Consider the following 18373-nt stretch of genomic DNA (forward strand, 5'->3'; position numbering starts at 1 on the left):
AAGCTCATGAAAGTCCCTCCGGCACTTCTCTATCCACAACCTGATATGCTGCTCTTTATCACCACCCTTTACTTTATTCCTTGAGCTCATTTTCAGGCCACTTGACAGTGTTCATATCCAAAGTAATTTGAATTAATCTGAGGGTAAGATTTCATGAGATGCTATTTCAAGTGCTTTACTAAATTCCAAATCCATTAGAACTTCTAATTTCCCTCCCTCAGATGATTTCCGTGCGTGTGTGTACATACTGGCTGTGTTTGCTTGGCAAAACCTCTGTACTCTTCTGTTACTCTTTGCCCATATGGTATAACTGCAGAAAATGGGGATTTAGTTGAGTGTGTTTGTGCTTTGAAGTATCTGCTTTTTGTTGAAAAACTCAGATTTTTTTCTAAAAAAGATTAATTTTTCTGTAGCAAATTGAATTAAAAACTTTTGTAGCACAAATAACAACATTCCTCACCATTATAAAGTAATTTTTGGCTGGCACTGAACTCAGGTCCTTTGGAATGCCATCAGCTTTTTATTTAAATGGCCAACTTACTTGCTACAAAAACGTGGACCGAGGTATGCAGCTGTGCCAAAATGCGTTCATTTTTTCCATGGAGGGCATTAAACTACCCATAGACATGAAATAACGCATCGAAAATAAACAACCTTATCCAGAAAACGTGATCCTGAGTCCAAATAAACTATGTTCACCTAAATATCTTTTTCTAAAAGATGTTATGTATAAAAATTATATCCCAACTCTTCTTTTCAATGTTACGACCTGACAGGTCATGCGTAACTGAAAGTTGCTTTATTCTGCCATTAAGCAAATTAAACAAAAATTATTCAGGAACTCTCAGTTTCGTTTCCTATGCTCAAGAAGAAAGAAACCTTCTTATCTCTCTCTTTTTTTTTTTTTTTTAAGCACCATACAAATGACTTCCAAATTTTCAGGAACAGTTGCTGGTTTTAATGATACATTGCAGATCCTTGTCAATATCTCTGCTGCTTCACACTTTTATTTCCTTAGGAACACTCGGCTGAGTACCATCTGCTCCTGGTGATTTACTGCTCTCGAGCTGCTGAAGTTGCTCCGTAACTTCCTCCTAAGAGACTTCAATTTTTGCTATAAGGCCACACTCTGATTTCCTGTGAAAAGTGTCCTTGGAACAGAAATTTCCTCATCATCCTCTGCAGTGAGGATGGACGCAGAAAATTTAATTTAATTTTTCTGCTGTTCTGCTTTCTCAGAAGGGGCCAGAGCCACGGCTGGCTGGCCTGTGGGAGTGGGGTACTTACAGGTGGTTTTTCCTATACCTTCTACACTGCCTTGTACACATGCCTTTCAGATAATTTCCTTGTCTTTTTATTCCTGCACTTTCTCTCAGAGACCTTTGGTTATAACTGATTTGATCACATTCTCAAATTTTTTGAAGAATGAGTTTTGTCTTAAAAACGCCTAACAGTTGGTATTTCTGTCACAAGTGTGCCTGGGACCCCGTTGGCATTTCCATAGTTTAACAACCACACTTCCAATTTGGAAAAAAATGGGTTTTTTTTCCTCTCTTGCTGTGCGAAAAACCACAGAAACAATAAGAAAGCAGACCACATGCAAAATAGTGAAACTGCCCGTACACAATGTACAGGCAAATACGCACGGGGCTTGATCCCGGAGCTCATCACGAGCAACGGGACATCACCCACTGACGCCAATGGAATTTGGATCAGGCCCAAAGGAAGCACAACAAAAAACAGAGCGAGGTTTTTTGTCTCATTTTTCGGTTACAGTAATCATAGGTGTTGTTTGTAACAGTAGTAGGTAACAAGTTTTCCAATAAAAGTGTGATTTTTAAGTTGACAGTGTCCCTTTAAGCTTATGCACTTCTTCACTAAACTATGCCAGATTTACTCTCCCCTTTCTACTTTTTCCTTGCTCAGAGGTATACGAACCATCTGTGCATCTAATATGGTGTTCTTAAATAGCCTCCAGAGTGATTCAATGCTTCTTTCTTTCCCTTTTTTTTTTTTAAAAAAAAAAAACAAACAACTTTATCTTGGTTAACCCTTTTCCTTGGTATTTTAGAGCCTTGTCTTTCAGAGCTCCTGGTCCTTCCTTTCTTTAGGATAAAAGTTACTATCTTCCAATATGGAAGTTAGGAGCACAGCCACCTGACAAAACTCAGTGGGGAGCTGACTTATCAAGGCATCGGTATTGATAAATTAATTGCTCCTGCAAATGGAGGCATGAGACTGGACCCTTCAACAACAGCCAAAGTTGACCATTATTACTTCTACAGCATGAAATTATTCAAACCTACCTCCTCATAAATATCTAAATGGCAGTGTTCTGTCTAAATGGACCACTTGGTGGACAAGGAACTGGCTAAATGGCCACACTCAAAGGGTTGCCCAGGGAAGCTGTGGATGCGCCATCCCTGGAAGTGTTCAAGGCCAGGCTGGATGGGGCTTTGAGCAACCTGGTCTAGTGGGAGGTGTCCCTGCCCAGGGCAGGGGGGTTGGAACTGGATGATCTTTAAGGTCCCTTCCAACTCAAACCATTCTGTGATTCTGTAAATCTCTAGATTAAGCTTTTAAGATTATAGGTAGTTCTAGGAGCTCTCTTCCACCTGATGTAGTAGCACTGTGCACTGCAACTGCGAAAGCCTGTGGGCTAGATTAAAAATAAGACTAATTGAGACGGGGTTGTTGTTTGATTTCTAACTCAACAGGTCTCCCCTTGGATTTGACAGTCCAAATTTCAGGGGAGGGAAGGGCCACAGATGTATGGGACATGGCACCACTGTATCCCTGTATGCGATACAGGGAAAATGACTGTATCTGGCCAGCGCTGACGGGGAAGCTGAGTCCTTGATGGTCTCACACGCTCCTGGGTGAAGCTGTGCTGGGCTACCATACCCCACTGAAGATCCTTCTCCTCGCAAAGCCCAGATAAGGGCCAGAGAGATGCTCTGCTTTGGTTTTAAAGTAAATGGACCGCCATGGGGCCACGTCTCCTGCCTGAGCATCTCCACCAGCCCCTCTGTGCAACGGAGGCAGGAGATTAAATAAACCAAAACCATCTGAAGCCACACACACACACAACCCTCTCATCGCACGCTTTATGACCGTTTCTAAAAATTATTAAACAGATGAGTACATTTACTTTAGATACAAAATTGCATCCAGGCTGACAACTTGCAACATATGTTTACTTCCAGGCCAATTTAAATTCAAATGGGTGAGTTGTAAATGCTTGGGGTTTTTGACAGCAGCCCTCCACTGAACTTAGCTGGCCAGCAAACACTCTTTTATTATTGCAGAAACAATTTTCTACAGGAAAGATATTTGACATTTTTGGACTTTTTTTGCCCTATAAAACCCACCTCGTTCTTCCAGCAAGTTTAACACTTGCACATCGAGCACAGCTTGATATACAGCGAGAAGCTGACTTTAACTAACAATTCCCCATAGTAGATTTTTCCTGTTCATCCGTCAGCTTATAAATTATATCCATTTGGCCTCTCGTAGCCTCATTTAGACTCACAAGGCCAGATTCAAGGTTACTGTGTGTAAGGGTTTCTTCGATCTTCCCATAAACCAGCAAATGTTTGCAAACAAACCTAAAAGGGATGAAACTTTCCTACCTAGAAAGGGCCAAAAGATATACGATGTGATTTACTCCCTTGGTCTGACTGAGTTTCATCCTTGAATTTGTCCCAAGATTACTAGGCATGATGGAGAGGGAAGTCACCGCTTCGGAAGAGTAAGAGAGTAATTAAATACAGACCGTCAGCTGACAAGAAATGCTGCAACTCCATTGACCTGCTGCCTCACCTGCACAAATTCCTTCGCCACTAGCGAAGTGTGACAGCAACTTGTGCTCCCAAGAAAATTCAGGACTAGAAATGACCTTCCACCTTCAGCTGGGCCCCTCAGTTTTTCTCCTGCTGCCCACCACGGTCCCCTGCCTGGGCAGAGTTTCATCCCATTAAACTACGCAGTTAATTGTAATATTCCATACGTCCTTTCAGGAGTGTGTACGAAGGGTGTCGTTCACAACACTGTTCCTAACCCAAACATATTTTTGAAAGCCATATTTGCTTAATTTTGGTTTTTAAATAAAAATATATAGGGTGAAAAAAATACTCAAGCTCCTTTTTCAATATTTCCCTAAGTTAATGAGCTGACTGATAAGTGAACAGATGCATTAAGGCAATAATTTATTCAAATGTCATGATATTTTTGAACAAACATATTATTTAATATGCATTTCATTATTTGCCCAGCTCATATTAGTATTAATGATTGATGTGTTCGTTAGGAAAGCGAAAAGTGGCACCAAATATAATCTGTGCAAATTAGATTCACTTTGGAGACCTACCCGAAGTTTTCCTCAGCATAAAGACTGTTCTCGATGCTCATTTTGTGTTGATCGCATGGAAACAAAGCAGGAAGGTACCTAATTTCGTAAGAGGCCAAGGCAATGTGGGCTAATCTAACGTAACCTGAACCGAGACATGGAACGTAGCGAGAGCAATATTTTTTTGAGCGATCGTGCAGCTCACATAGGTTGGAGCCAAAGGGGTTCAGAGGTAAAGTAAGCACCCATGTGTATTACATCTGCTCGTTTTCTGAATGCGTCATTGTTATGCATCTAAACTCTTTAATCAAAAATCCCTTGGTGATGTAAACATGTCCTGGATACAGATCATGAAGTCTATCTTGCCAAACTTATTAATGGTGCAAAACGTCTGCTTTTCCCCTAGTGTCTCCCCCTCCCCTTCAAAAATTCATCCTAAGTGATTTAAGACTTCAGCAAAGCACCTTAGCAACCTCCACAAAAATAGCTACCAGCCATCTTTCTTCCTCAGTCACTCTGGCAGGCAGCAACTTCTTTCACGTCTCCAATATCAAGGTGTCATAACATCTACTTACATCCAAATCATTGGTCTAAACTGCGTATAACCTAGTGCGTGAAAACCTTAAAAGCATTTCTAGTCAAGTCCTAATGCAATTAGTGGCGTTTTGTTGTAACATCTGTACGTAAACAAAACCTACTTTTGGCAAGAAGGAGAGATGCAATCACTGAAGCATCCAGAACTGATGAGAGGACACCTCGCATAAACTGGTCGCTTCATTTGAATCAAATGCCCACTGTCCAAGAGGCAGCAGATTCTCAAGCTGTAATTAGCGTATTCATCTTGATATAAACAAAGCAGCCAGAATGCAACACGACTGATGTAATGTGACATGGTGGTTAAAATTAAAAGTGAACACGCCTTTTAATTGGATTGGATACCTGCTAGCAATTCAGACAATGGGAATTTGATTCAAATTTATAGTATTAAATGGCAGCAGATGGACAGTAAAATGTCCATTGAGTTTGCAAACTGACAAGCACCCTGGGTTTGCCAGATCCCTTCATTAAGTCATTGGTGGCATCAGTCAGGTGCTGATGCATTTCATTGTTTGCAATGTTAATACATTTTACTTTGGTGCGGGTGAGCAATGAGATATTCTGCCTGATGGTCTCAGTAGGTTAATTTGGAATTTCATTTGCCTCTTCTAATCATGAAACATCCTAGCTCTGGTTTTGGGAAGGAGTTTTATGAGATTTCCGGGTTTAGTATCCAGTAAGTGAAAAGGCCAGCTGATGACAGCTAGACAATGATGCCGACTCTTCTCCTTTCCGACTGATGCCACCGACCTCTCTCACAACTCAGGATTTGCTTTATATCTCAGTATCTGTTCCAGATTCTTGGTCGCTGTCTGCGGCCTTCTACCCTCCACAAACTTTAAAAACATCCTCTGAGGGAGGATATTTTCCTTCCCCCTCCTTCTCCAGATAGTTCCTCAAGAAGTTCGCAGTTGTGCGCCACGCTTGAACTATTTCCTCTGCAGACTCAGCGTCTCATCTGCATTCACTCATCAGCGCTCATTTATATCTCAACATAGCAATCATAGCTATGGAGATGCTTGCCGTCTTTTCCCCTTCTACCTTCAAGCATTCGCAAGAAACCTCATTAATCGGCTTCTGTGGCAAATACGCGTACGCACACGTGCAGGTGTGCACATACACACACAAGCACACATAAATACACTTGCGCACATTCTGCGCAAACCCACAGCAGAAGAAGAAACTTTGTGAACCGTTTATTAAATCCTACTTCTCTACAGCTCTGCCGAAGCAAATACAGGCGATTTCACGCAAACCAGGGAGGACACCTGCTCTACACTGACCTTTCTACCTTTCTGAACACCTAACTAACGCAAGCTAAATCTCTAGGAGAAATAGGTTTTCTATTCAGACCCCCTTGTGTTTCAAAACTTATTATGGAAAGGGACTCTAAAGGAAAATGTAACAGCTAAGCTTTTTTATTTTTTTCCTTAGGGGCATTATTTGCATCAAGTTGCTTTAAGCAATTTTCCAAATTTCCATGAATGATGATCGTTTTACAAAATAAATTTTGCAGGTGCATAAGAAAGAGAAGAAAGTAACGTGGCTTTTTTGCTGTTACTCGTTGACTTAACAGGGAGATTGTTAAATGTTTCATATGCGCTGTTAGGCTGCACAATTAAGCTTGAAATCAAGAGAACTTTCTCTGACAACCCTTGGTAACAATTTGGGGGAATGATAGCTTGTGTTTACTCCCAGTTTTTAGTATGTGTTTGTATATACATGTCCATATTAATCACAGAGCGATACACGTTAATCAACGAAAAAAATATTCAGGCAGGAGGACTACAGTGTACTAAGGAGTATAGATGTTGTGTGCACCTTATTGTCTTTAAATATAATTTGAAAATGTAAGGAATTCTCTGATGCAGTAGAACTCAGAACTAAATAAACACGGACTACTTCTTACAGCCCCATTTGATTGTTCACATTCATTCTTGCTACACAGATGAGACAAAAGGGCATAAAACACGTTGCCCATCTGCGCTACCAACTCGCACACAGTGCTGCCCATCACTGTCCCGTACGGGGAGAAAAGCCATCATCGTTTACTTCTTCGTGGTGCTAAACAGCAGTTTACTCTTACTTTTTGATTGATGCCTTTTTGTTTATTAGTATAAATGAAATTTGACTGCACTGTAAACAAAAACATCTATCATCTTTTTTCCTGACTGGGAGGCAGTGTGAAACAGGAACAAGGTCAAGTATAAAATGCTGCCTGACGACCTTGCAGTCACTTCGTCTCCCATGTCTTAGTCAAATCAAGTAAATTATCCTTTAATATATATGTGAACAGAGCTTACAACCCCTATGAATTCAGTCCTCATTCTAGGTTTGGCTATTTGGTCATAATAAATTTGGTTTCTGACCCACTGAGTCAATAAACTTAATTTCAAACTTAATCTTTTCAGGCTTCAAACTCACTGGATCCAATTATGAATCCAATCGTTCCCTTTAAATTTAATATTCTGAAATTTGGTGGTCTAGTGCTTTTTGCCCTTATGTGCCTCTTTGGTACTTAACTTCATACTAGCTGGCCTGTAAAATTAAATCTCTAAGGAAGGGAGCATCAGAACAAGTCCAAATCTTAAATCTTCAGTTGCAAGCATTAGTACAAAATGCTCCCTTTTCCTGCTACACTTCCTTTTAATTGGTATTATTATGCGCAACAGGTTATCATTATACACTAGTTCATTATGTGTATTTGACTATGCATTCTAGACCAAACAGGATCAGGAATACAGAGTTGGGTTATTTTTGTTTGGGGGGTGGGGTGGTGTATTTTTAGGTTTTTTCTAAATTGGATATAGTCTAAACATTTCGCTCTTTGCCTAAAGGGGTAAAACCCCACATTTTTCCTTCATTTACTTCTAGTAATTTAGATAAAATTACACTCTTTGGGGAGACTCATGGTAATTTCAAAATCTATGTATTTCTATTCTTGCAAGGCATGGTTGCTAAGACAGAGAACTTTAAATGGTCGTGACTGCAGGATACCTGGGGCAAAATTTGCGTTCCTTAGGAGAAAAGCAACTTACAATCGTGCAAGTCTTTTTCCTTAAAACTTCCCCTTCCCAGACATGAAGGTCCCTGATGACCCTTGGCTATGTATGGATGCAGGGGGTGCAGGGGCACAGCTTCTGGAGCACAAACGGACACAGCTCCCCTGGGATAAAAGGCAGGAAGGACCGATGTACACCTCCAACTAAAATCCTTGGGATCAAACACTCCCGAGGCCAGCAAGGTCTTGGTAAACCTATTGCAGGAGAGGGCTGGGAAGGAGTTAGAGGTTGAGAGCAGTCAGTGCCCGCCTAACCTGGGGCTTTTTGGAGCACTTTCTTCGCTCTCCGGTGGTCTCATGTCAAGCTTTTTCCCAGCTGGGAACTTGTGGGCATGCGTCGCTTCAGCACGCATCTGCCCTGTGTATGGGAGAGCATTTTGTTATTAGGATGACGACAAAAATCCTAATTCTGAACACAGCAATTGGCATTCAGGGATGGATAATTTGCAGCATTACTTAGAGACATTAGCAATGACTTATTCTTTACTGTTTAAACAGTCCTATCGTTTTAAGCAAGTGCTTATTACAGCACTTCTTATCTAGGGGAGGGAGGGAAGACTGCTTAACACGATCCATTAGGAAATTCAAGCCTGAAATGAAGTGACCACAAAATCAGCTCCCAGAAATGCAGCAGCTGTACATATTTAAAGTAATACGACACTATATTGTTGCTGAGATACATAAAAAAACATACATAAGGCAGGTGAAACGTGACTATTTTACGTCTCTGTTTGAAAAACGAGAAAGTGTAGAGTGGCATAACTTCTCAAATACATAAATAAGCATTAGACTCATGGAGAAGACAGGTATGCTGTCGGACTAGCAATAACAGATTAAAGGTCAGTGGTTAAATCTGAAACTATTGCAGCCTTTTCCTTTGATCCTACTCCTCAAGACTCCACTCTATTACTAACAGGTGAAGTGCAACATAAGAAGCATGAGGGTCTGCTGAATTCTACTGTACCTGTCTTAATTTAATAGTGAAATTTTCTAAATATTCTGTCCTCGGATCATCTAATGCCACAAATGCACATGCAAGGGGCAGCTCCAGAATTCCCCTGCTGGGTCGGATCCTGTGCAATTCCAGATTCCACAGGTGCAAAGAGGAAGAAAATCTGACTCACTCGCTTAGCTTTGAAGCAGAGCCAATGTAGCAACCAACACATTATCAATTATATGTTATCTTCTCATGTTTTGCCAAGTCCTCCCATATGACATTTTGTTAATTTGCAACCTCTTTAGTGAAGAATAGGACACTTCACTGGGATATGATGGGATATGAAAAGATTCGGAAAATCTGTTGTTATTTAGATATATGCAATATAATGAATACAGAGAGCTTTCTGGATGGAAATATTCAGCATCTTTTAGCATCCAGAAGAATTTAACGGAGGTGTAGGAAATGAGGCAGGAGGCAATGAGATGCTCTCATTCATCCTTTCTCATAATACATGGACATGGAGGCCTCCAACAAAGCACATGGGTAATAAATTGTAAGTCAGGTAAAAGGGAACTTTTGCATATATTGCCCAACTGATTGAATTCATGACCATAAACTATTACTGAGTCCTACTACTCGTGGGTTAGTAGAAGGTTGAAGTACACCTATGCATTATGTTAACAGGCATTTATTTTAATTTAGTAAGGGATCTAAACCTTCTATTTCAGGATCTAAGCTGTAGATGGAGAATCCACCATGAACTGGTTGTTCTTTCATCTGCCTCCCCAAGGTTTCCCAAATTATCTGGTCCTCATCACTGCTGGACATACAGGACCACCTAACTAGGATCACTGACAATGCCTCCATTACTATGAACCATCTTACCCACGTACGTTTGTGACTGAAAGTCACAGGAGCATCAGCTGACGGTGATCTGGATCCTGTCACCCCAGAATGGCTTACACATTGTAAGGCACATTGAGCTACATGTGCATAAATGTGCGTATGTGCACAGACACATACATCCGTGAGAACTTGTTTTCAAATAGGGAGCATCTAAGGAGCATATATTTCCCTCCTTTACACTTTTTCTAGAAAAAAAGAATGTAAACACCACTCCTCGCAGAAGACTCGTGTGACTTTAACTTGCCTGTCTGCTTCAGTAGACATTATGAGCTTGATTCTCCAAGACTGCCACTAAAATTCCACTCTACTGATTTTTGCAACCTAATTCTTCAGGCATTTTTTTTCCTTTTTTTTCCTTTTTTTTTTTGGCAGGATGATATGACCCAAATTTATAAAGCAGGGCAATTTGCTATAACATTGCATCCTAAATCTAGGATCCATATGTACTTATTTGTTATTACCACAGATGTAAAAGACCAGATTCAGAGACCTGAATTCAGTTTGAACTTGACAGCCTTTGAACGTTCCGTAGCATGAGGGAAAACAGTATCATTTACAAAACCAAAATGTAAAGGGTTTTATGAATAATAGATATTTCTAAGACAATAAAGGCTACCCAAAGACTCACACTATTAAGCACCAAAAGGACACAGTTACTTTTTCAACAACTAAAAATGCCAGAGCATTCCTTCGTTATTTTTCTTTAAATGACACATCGCACATTCTGCTGCAGAAACAGCTGCTGAAGTAACCTAGGGGGCATTTTCAGGCACTGTACTTCAGTGATTACAGCAATTTTTGTAGACATTCAATATTAGGATTGCATTCTAATTTTAGACAGAGTTAAATTTAAATTGAGTAGGAGGGGTTTTCACGTGACTCTAGATGTTCTAACATTGCTTACCCCAACCCAAAACTTGTATAGCCTCTGAGTTTTAAAGCAATGGTAATTTATTAGTAATTATACACTTTAAAAGAACGAAACTAGAGCTCACTAGCAGCAGTGGGAAGATATCCGCTACTGTGACAGGACCCAGACTTAGGTCCTAAAAGCATTTACCCACTAGCCATGATCCCAACGCCATGGAACTTAGTGACACTGTCATATGTAACCCTCCTCTAGTCTATTTTCATGATTCCTCCTCTTGGTTGTGTATATGCAGCAAGCATCCTGAGACTCTAAGGCCAAATTGGGACTCTTACATTGCTGCTTATTAGTATTTAAATTCCCTGACTCTCACAAAACCCAAGCATCGAGCTGAAGGAAACTGAAAGAAACAGGGTTAGTAAAGGGCTGACAGTCCAACAGACAATACAGATGGAAAGCGGAGGGACTAGGTGAGACAGAGAAAACAAAAGAAAAGAGCTTCTATTAGATGCTAAATGAGACCCAGGTTGGGCTTGATTAAAGCTATGTCTATGTAGGTTACATCTTTCCTTATTTCTCTTACCTTGTTTCTCTTGAAATATGCTCTTCGGCAAGCTGCAAAGCACTTCTCGCTGCAGAAGCATTTCACTTCACTTCCCATACTCAGGGAATAGCGCTTGATTCCAACTTTCTGGCACCAGGCACACATTATTTGTACATTTGACACATCATCTTCTACAACAAAAATATAAGAACAATGTTTACACGAGATGAAAACACCTTCCTCAGACATCTGCACACTTACTCTTAGATACAACCAGCACCGGCTCATCTTATTTCTAAATCCTCACTGTCTGAGAGCAGAACTGTGCATGCCTGTGATCACCAGCTTCGTCCTCAGGCAGCCGGTGACCTGTGCCAGCCAGGCTCAGCAGATTGGCAAAGCTTCTAAGATGGCTGGAAAAGGTTATTAGCTTAAAAAAATGGTGCATTGCTGAAAAGCTCTGGAAATCTCGAGAGCTCTTTAGCACATTTAGGAGTGCACAACTCTTTATTAAACGAGTAACCAAGACTAGAGGCTTAATGAGTATTGCTGCTTTGTTCTTGTTACTTACAGTCTGTTGTAGTGAGCCCCTGAGATGTTCTGCTCAGCAAGCTGGTGACAGAACACCCCCAGAAGGTACTGCACCAAGGCAGGTCTCCAACAAGAGCCCTCTTCCAAACAAGAAGAACCACAAAATACCCCCTTTTCGGTGTTGTTTCGAAATAATGACTAGCGTACAAAACGGGGAGCTTTTGTGTGAATAGAGCAGTCACAGAAACACAGACTCGAGCAGGAAGGAAGGTGCAGCACTTGGTAAAGTCTGCCAGGTAATTTTCCAGTCTTTATGCTCATCAGTCAAATTTCAATTCAGACTGAGTTCCCGAGTCTCTTTCGAGCTCTTCTCTAACGTGTGTTACGAATGTGGCATGTATGACTTCTGCCTTATTAAAAAAAAAAAAAACCAAAACAAACAAACAAACAAACAAACCACAAAAAAACAGGGCTTATTACTAAATCCTAGCAATATCCTTGTGCAGTCGGTCATCATTCCCACCCCAACTTCACAGATGAGGGCAGTGAATAGTTAAGCCTCCTAAACAGATCAAAACAGTAAGTTAGCAGGAATCTTTCTGACTTAAAACTCAGAATTCTTCAGTTCTTATGTCCAGTCTATAATACAGTGTGACCTTTCGGTTAGAGACAGCAGCCATTGTCTAACTTCTGGAAAAAAAAAAATGATCCCTGAAGACTAATTGTTAAAGCAGTTCCTGGTCCATGAGCTGTGGAGAATTCATAGCTCAGAGAGTCTGTCATGCAGCCATCCCATTTCCCTATAAAGGATTTGTTTTTGAAGCTACGCTGTCGTCGTTCTGTAAAATTATTGGCAAACTAATTTTTAGCAGAGTGATTTGGCTCCTTTCCCCGACTCTCATAACTCAGAACTACGTGCTGCATTTTATTCACCTTAACGGAATAAATATTGCCAGTTTAATAACTTTTTTCCTTCCACAAATTGTGTTCTGATTTATAGCTACAAATAAAATTGTACAATGTAAAATAACGACCTTTTAGTTTTAATCAGGCTGTCTACCTTTAAACCTATATTTAAGGCTAGGTTATAACACAGATTTGTGTTTAATGTATTTCATCACTTACCCTTTAGAGTGGGATTTGCCAATATTGTAAATGCTTTCACATACTGAACATCAAGGGAAATCAAAACAGTCTGGGCAAAATTATCTCTAGCCATCTATAGGGTCAAGAAGCCTGCCCTTGAGCCAGACGCGTGGGAGCGCAGGGTGCCGTTATGGTGGTGCCACGTGGTGCTTGGCACAGCTTTCTCTCCGGACCAGTCTTGCCCAGGATGCTGACTACTCCAGCACAGCCCAAAAGCTCTTCCCACCATTTTTATCCTGAGCCATTTGAAGCGCTAAGCTTTTACAAAAGTGTCCTGATTCAGCTACTTTTGCACCATAGTAAACCGATTCCTTACAGACTGAACTTGCCCCTTTGAATGTACCAGGACAACAGAAGGTCCCATGAACCAAAGGAAACAGACGGCAACCTCTTGTTTCAGATAACAGCAACGTATATTCTCCTACTGATAAGTATTTTATCTCTGGAAAATAGAAGATCTACCAGTGATACCTTTACAATAGCCTTCATTTCTGGTGAGAGTAACTGTCATAAATGAAAAAAGAAAATTTCAGAGCTAAGAGAGTTCACTGGCAAAGTAGGTGCTGGAGTATCTCTATTTGAAGCAGGTTGGCTCGTCTGGAACACAGCTTTTAAGGAGAAGTACTGAGCTCCACCACTGGGATTCTCAGGGGCTTTCATGCCTGACTTCATAGGGGAAGCACCACTGCTACCATTCAACTCCCGGTTCACCAACACCCACGAACTGTCTCCCATGGGTGGTGAGGAAGACCACACCAAGTGTCCGTTTACAATTACGCAGCATCCCAGCAGCAGCAACAACAACCGTTTACATGGAAAAGCCACATTACACGTGTCTCTGCAGGAGGTCAGGCAAGACAGTAAGGCTCAATCCACCTCCTTATGCCAAAGACTTCTCTAAGTCCCTGGCAAGAAAAGGAGAGGAGAGGCAGAGGCACCTACTCTGTCAAGTTGCTATCTTCCCATGCCCTGACCAGCAGAACTTCACCCCCATCTCAAAAGGAATCCTTTGTGCTAGCATTGCTTTACTTGTGATACACGGATCTGATAGTCAATAAAACAGCAGCGAATGGTCCACAAACTACTTCCAGCTGGTGTCTGCACCTCCAGGAAGAGACAGCTGATATCCAGAAGGCATCATCAATATTAATCAAAATGTTCATCATTTTGAAAGAAGGAAGGGAGAAAGGGAGAGAAAGAGTCTGCCTAAATACAGAGAATTGAATTATTTCTCTCTTCTACTCCCTTCTCCCTCAGTCATCAAAGAATGGTCATATGCAATATAATCCTTTTAATAGTAACAGTAATAATAAAACTAGATGCCTCTTCCATTTAAAAGGCTCAGGAACATGACTACAAAAGGATTAGCTGAGTATAGCCACGTAAAGCAGCCAGGAAACAACAGTATTTCAGAGCATGCACTTCCTGGAACAGTACACTAATATGTCTCTCTTAAGTCACCCTTGTTCCATCAGGTGCAGGTTTGCCCAAGTAAATTTTTGATTTGATTACAAGCAACTCTCACCGCCTGTAACGCAATTCATCAGGTGAAAAAAGGAAAACACCCAATATCACACAATAATTCCTGTGGACCACCACCAAGAGCCCTGTGGAGCACAGTGGGAGGAAGACTTCCTATAAAACCAATCCCTTTCTCTTAACTTCAAGTGAAGCTAAGAACGGCAAAGAAAAGGACCAGAGCGAGTCATGCCCTACGGCTTATGGGTATGGATGACAGCTGGGGACAATGATAAAGGTCCAAACCTGATCATGTGCATTCCTTCTTGACACTGCTTGCAGTAGAGATCGGAGCAGAAGTTGTAAAAATAACTAATAGGAATGTTTCATTACAGTGTTTTAAGCTCAGTGACCGAAAAAGAGGACTGCAACATTAATGGAAAAGTAATAGTCCCTGTATTCCTACCATTACAATCTACAGCAGTGGGAAGCGATAACTTAAAAAAAAAATAAATTAAGACTGTGAAATAAGGAAGGCCAAAGGCTGGTGATTTAATCACTGTCTTCTGCTAAATACAAACTGGAATAATCTAAAATCAGTAATTCAAATCTTCCATTCAAGACAAGATTCCTCTCACTTTTTCACAGACCTTTGTTTCGTAAGGCCAAATTCTTTAAAAATCACTTTACCAGACTCTTCTCCTCCTTTCAGGAAAACGTCTCAAATCCCCATCCCTAGAGCACTCAGCAAGAAGAACCCACTGCAACAAGAAAGCAAGGAGGCGGGGAATTTCAAATCCAGTAGCTTGAGACTGCTTATCTGTCTCGAACCTTTATTCTAATCTTTTTCTGATTAGGTCTGCACTAAGAAAGCTTCTCCACGATAATTACATCAGTAGACTACATCGGCAATGCTCTCCTTTGCTCACAGACAAACTTTTGCTGGCAGTCCCGCTTAGCATATCCGCTTGAGTAACATGAGCTCACCCTGACGGCATGCCTACGTCCATCATGTGAGCCCTCGCTGGAGCCGCTCTTCTCATGAAGATCATTGACCATCACTTTCAGGGCTCACACAGCCAGGCTGACGCATGTTTGTAAAGTACGAAAAGAACATTTGCAAGTCCCGGTACAGATCATTTTGAAGAAGTGAAAGGAAAATATTTTTTAACAACTGTATTTTTTGTCTCCATCTGGGCTTGCGACTTTGCAACCTGCTCTTGCAACATGCTTTGCGTGTTGTCGGATCTGACAGGCTTACGGCAGGTAGCGTGGGTACTCCCACAGGTGAGACAATGAGGAGCTGGCACAGAGATGACTGAATAGTCACAGGAGAGTTTTCAGCAGAACATCCGTACCACTGTCTTCCATAATTACATGAGGTAATAGAAAGACATATTCCTTCCGCATACAGTACAAGATCTGAATTTCCAGCTTCTGCTTTCCTGAGTTCTCAACTCTTCACAGGGAGAGCTATTGTGGGAGTTCCAATACTGTGTTTCTCTGCCCCTGGGTTGTGTCATTACAGGTTGAAGAAGTACTCCCTGCACCCACCGCACGGATACTGTTCAGATACATCTCCTTGTGGTTTTTAGCCTGTGTATTTTTCATAATGAACAATGCAATAAACACGGAGTGTTTGCAGTGTTAAATCATGTTCCCAAAGGGAGCAGTTTGTATAACAAGATAAAATTATCACATTATAATAACTAAATATGCATCAGTCTAAAGCATGCTTCAATTAATCATCAAAAGTTTGCACCGCCTCTTTAGGTCTTAATTAAGCAGAATGTTTGGAATTTTTTTTCCTTTCAAACCAGCGTGAAGGAGCTGCAGAAAATTGTTCCTCTTAAACCCAATGAGCAGCAGTTTAGACTAATCGATCTTATCTGGAACCATAATTTGGAGAGGTTTGGGGGAGAGAAGGAAGGCAACGACTACAACCGAGTAAATCTATCATGTACAGCTCTGTCCCTTTATCTAAGAACACCAGCATGGCCTACAGTGTTTAGCTGGATGATTCTAAAATCCCTACAATTCTGGAGTTAAATCCTGATCAGTTTACTAACTGCAATATTACACTAGTACTCCTTTGAACTAACTAATAATATCTAATAATATATAATAATATTACCTAATATTAGACTGCAATATTCTACTAGTACTCCTTTGAACTAACTAATATGCATTTTCAACTTTAACTCCAGTTTCAGGAATTTGGGTGAAACTAACCGCAGCTACGGCTCTAATCCTGCAGATGATGATGATGATCCCTGGACAAGTACCCCAAAACTTCGCTTTCCACATTTCCTTGCATGAAATTCAGCAGGAGATATTCAACTCTTCTGGCAAAAACAAAATATCGCTCTTGAAGGTGCTCAACTGCAGTACTGAAGAAGTCTCTTGTGCAGATGGAAAAACAACATGGGCACAGGGTTTGGGACTGAGATCTCAAAGGGTACGTCCCCTGGACTGAGTGAGCCTGTGGGAAACCTTTGCCTTGGCTGTGGTTGTATCTGTGATCTGATACAGAAAATATTTTGGCATCCCCATCCCTCCTCGGTGTCTCCCCACCACCCATCTCTTTCCTGGCATGTGAGTTTCCTTCCACCACAGCTATCAGCAGCCCCGTCTCCCCACTACCGCCTTCTTCTGTTCTCCTTTCTTTTCTCTTTGCTGCTGCGTCCCGCCCCCTCACCCAGGCAGTTTGCATCTCAGGAGTTTTGGGGGGAGCTAGAATAACCCTTTTACCCAGTGCTGGGAACTGTGCTCAACCCACTGGCATACATCTTTCTTTAAATATTTTAGCTGCTTTCACTACTACTTGCTAATGAAAAGCTGCAAAGCTTCCTTTTTCAAGACATTAGATCCTAACTTGAGTCTAGCACCTGCAGCATTAACAATAAGGGCTCACTGTTTCCACTGGGACCTGCCAGGATTTCAGAACGGTTAATTCCGAGTTAGCCGCCTCCCGCTCCTGAAACCCCAGCTTGCCATTGAAGAAAACCAAGTAGCGCGCGTTTGGACTTTTCACCCCAAAGCAGTTCCTGAGGTTGATGATCCCAAGCAAGGCAGAAGCACCATTACAGTCATTTTTCTTACATCCAAGATGCTTTATCTGATTAATCGCAAAATGAAAAATGAACAAACAAAACTCCTGAGACATTCCTGCAGACCCCCTTGCGATAGCACTTAAGCGCCAATCCTCTAAACAAATAGATGGGGCATGTGACAAACTTAAGGTACAAAAAGAACCTCGGAAAAAGTAATTACCAGAGGAAAATTAAAAAACGGGGCTGACAATAGAAAGCTTGCTGCAACCACTGCTATGGAAATACCTCAGAGGCTCTACAATGTGTTTCCTTTTAAGGGCCAGTCTCTTGAAGTTCACTACTCTGCCAATAAAGCAAAGTGTCCCGGCTGCTTTTAAACAATCATTTTGGGGAACCACGGCTTGCCTACGTTTTCTATGCATGAGTTGAGGCACATTCCCATGCATAGTTCAGTGAGGACTGAACGCACAACACAAATAGAAGCTGGCATTTAGGCAGGCATGCAAACAAAAAAGCACCTATTTCAGCTAATAGGGGGGGAACTCCCTGTGTATTTTGAATATATGCTATTAAAGCGCATACGTGGACTTTGTGATTTTCTTTTTAGCACAAAGGAAACACTTGGCCCTCCACAGAGAGCAAAAGACATCAACAGCGGGCTAGATGGGGCAGGCATCCTGGCAACGGCTGGCATTTTAGAACACAGGCACTAATAACCCTACGATCAGTGTAAATGAGATGATGTTTGAAACTGAAAACAAGAGAAAGAATTTGAAGAGTAGTGACTACAGGTTTTGTCGCGGTGGTCTTTATTATAGAGCTAAACCTGCAGTTAGAGAAATTGCAATGCTGTTCAGCAACTGCAATAAGTTTTGGGAAATGCTGAAGCGGGATCCAGACATAGTAAAATGAAAGTCTCCT

At 41.3% G+C, this 18373-nt stretch overlaps 1 protein-coding gene across 2 annotated transcripts in view; it reads right to left on the reverse strand.

The window, feature by feature from the left end:
• SOBP (sine oculis binding protein homolog) overlaps positions 1–18373 on the reverse strand; it is a 120042-nt gene that overhangs the window by 83517 nt on the left and 18152 nt on the right. For both annotated transcript variants that reach the window (XM_074581004.1, XM_074581003.1), the window contains exon 4: positions 11304–11455. In XM_074581004.1, the coding sequence (XP_074437105.1) occupies positions 11304–11455 (152 nt within the window). The remainder of the gene's footprint in view (positions 1–11303; positions 11456–18373) is intronic.

The sequence above is a fragment of the Larus michahellis genome, chromosome 3 (genome assembly GCF_964199755.1).
Source record: "Larus michahellis chromosome 3, bLarMic1.1, whole genome shotgun sequence".
NCBI classification, from domain to species: Eukaryota; Metazoa; Chordata; class Aves; order Charadriiformes; family Laridae; genus Larus; species Larus michahellis.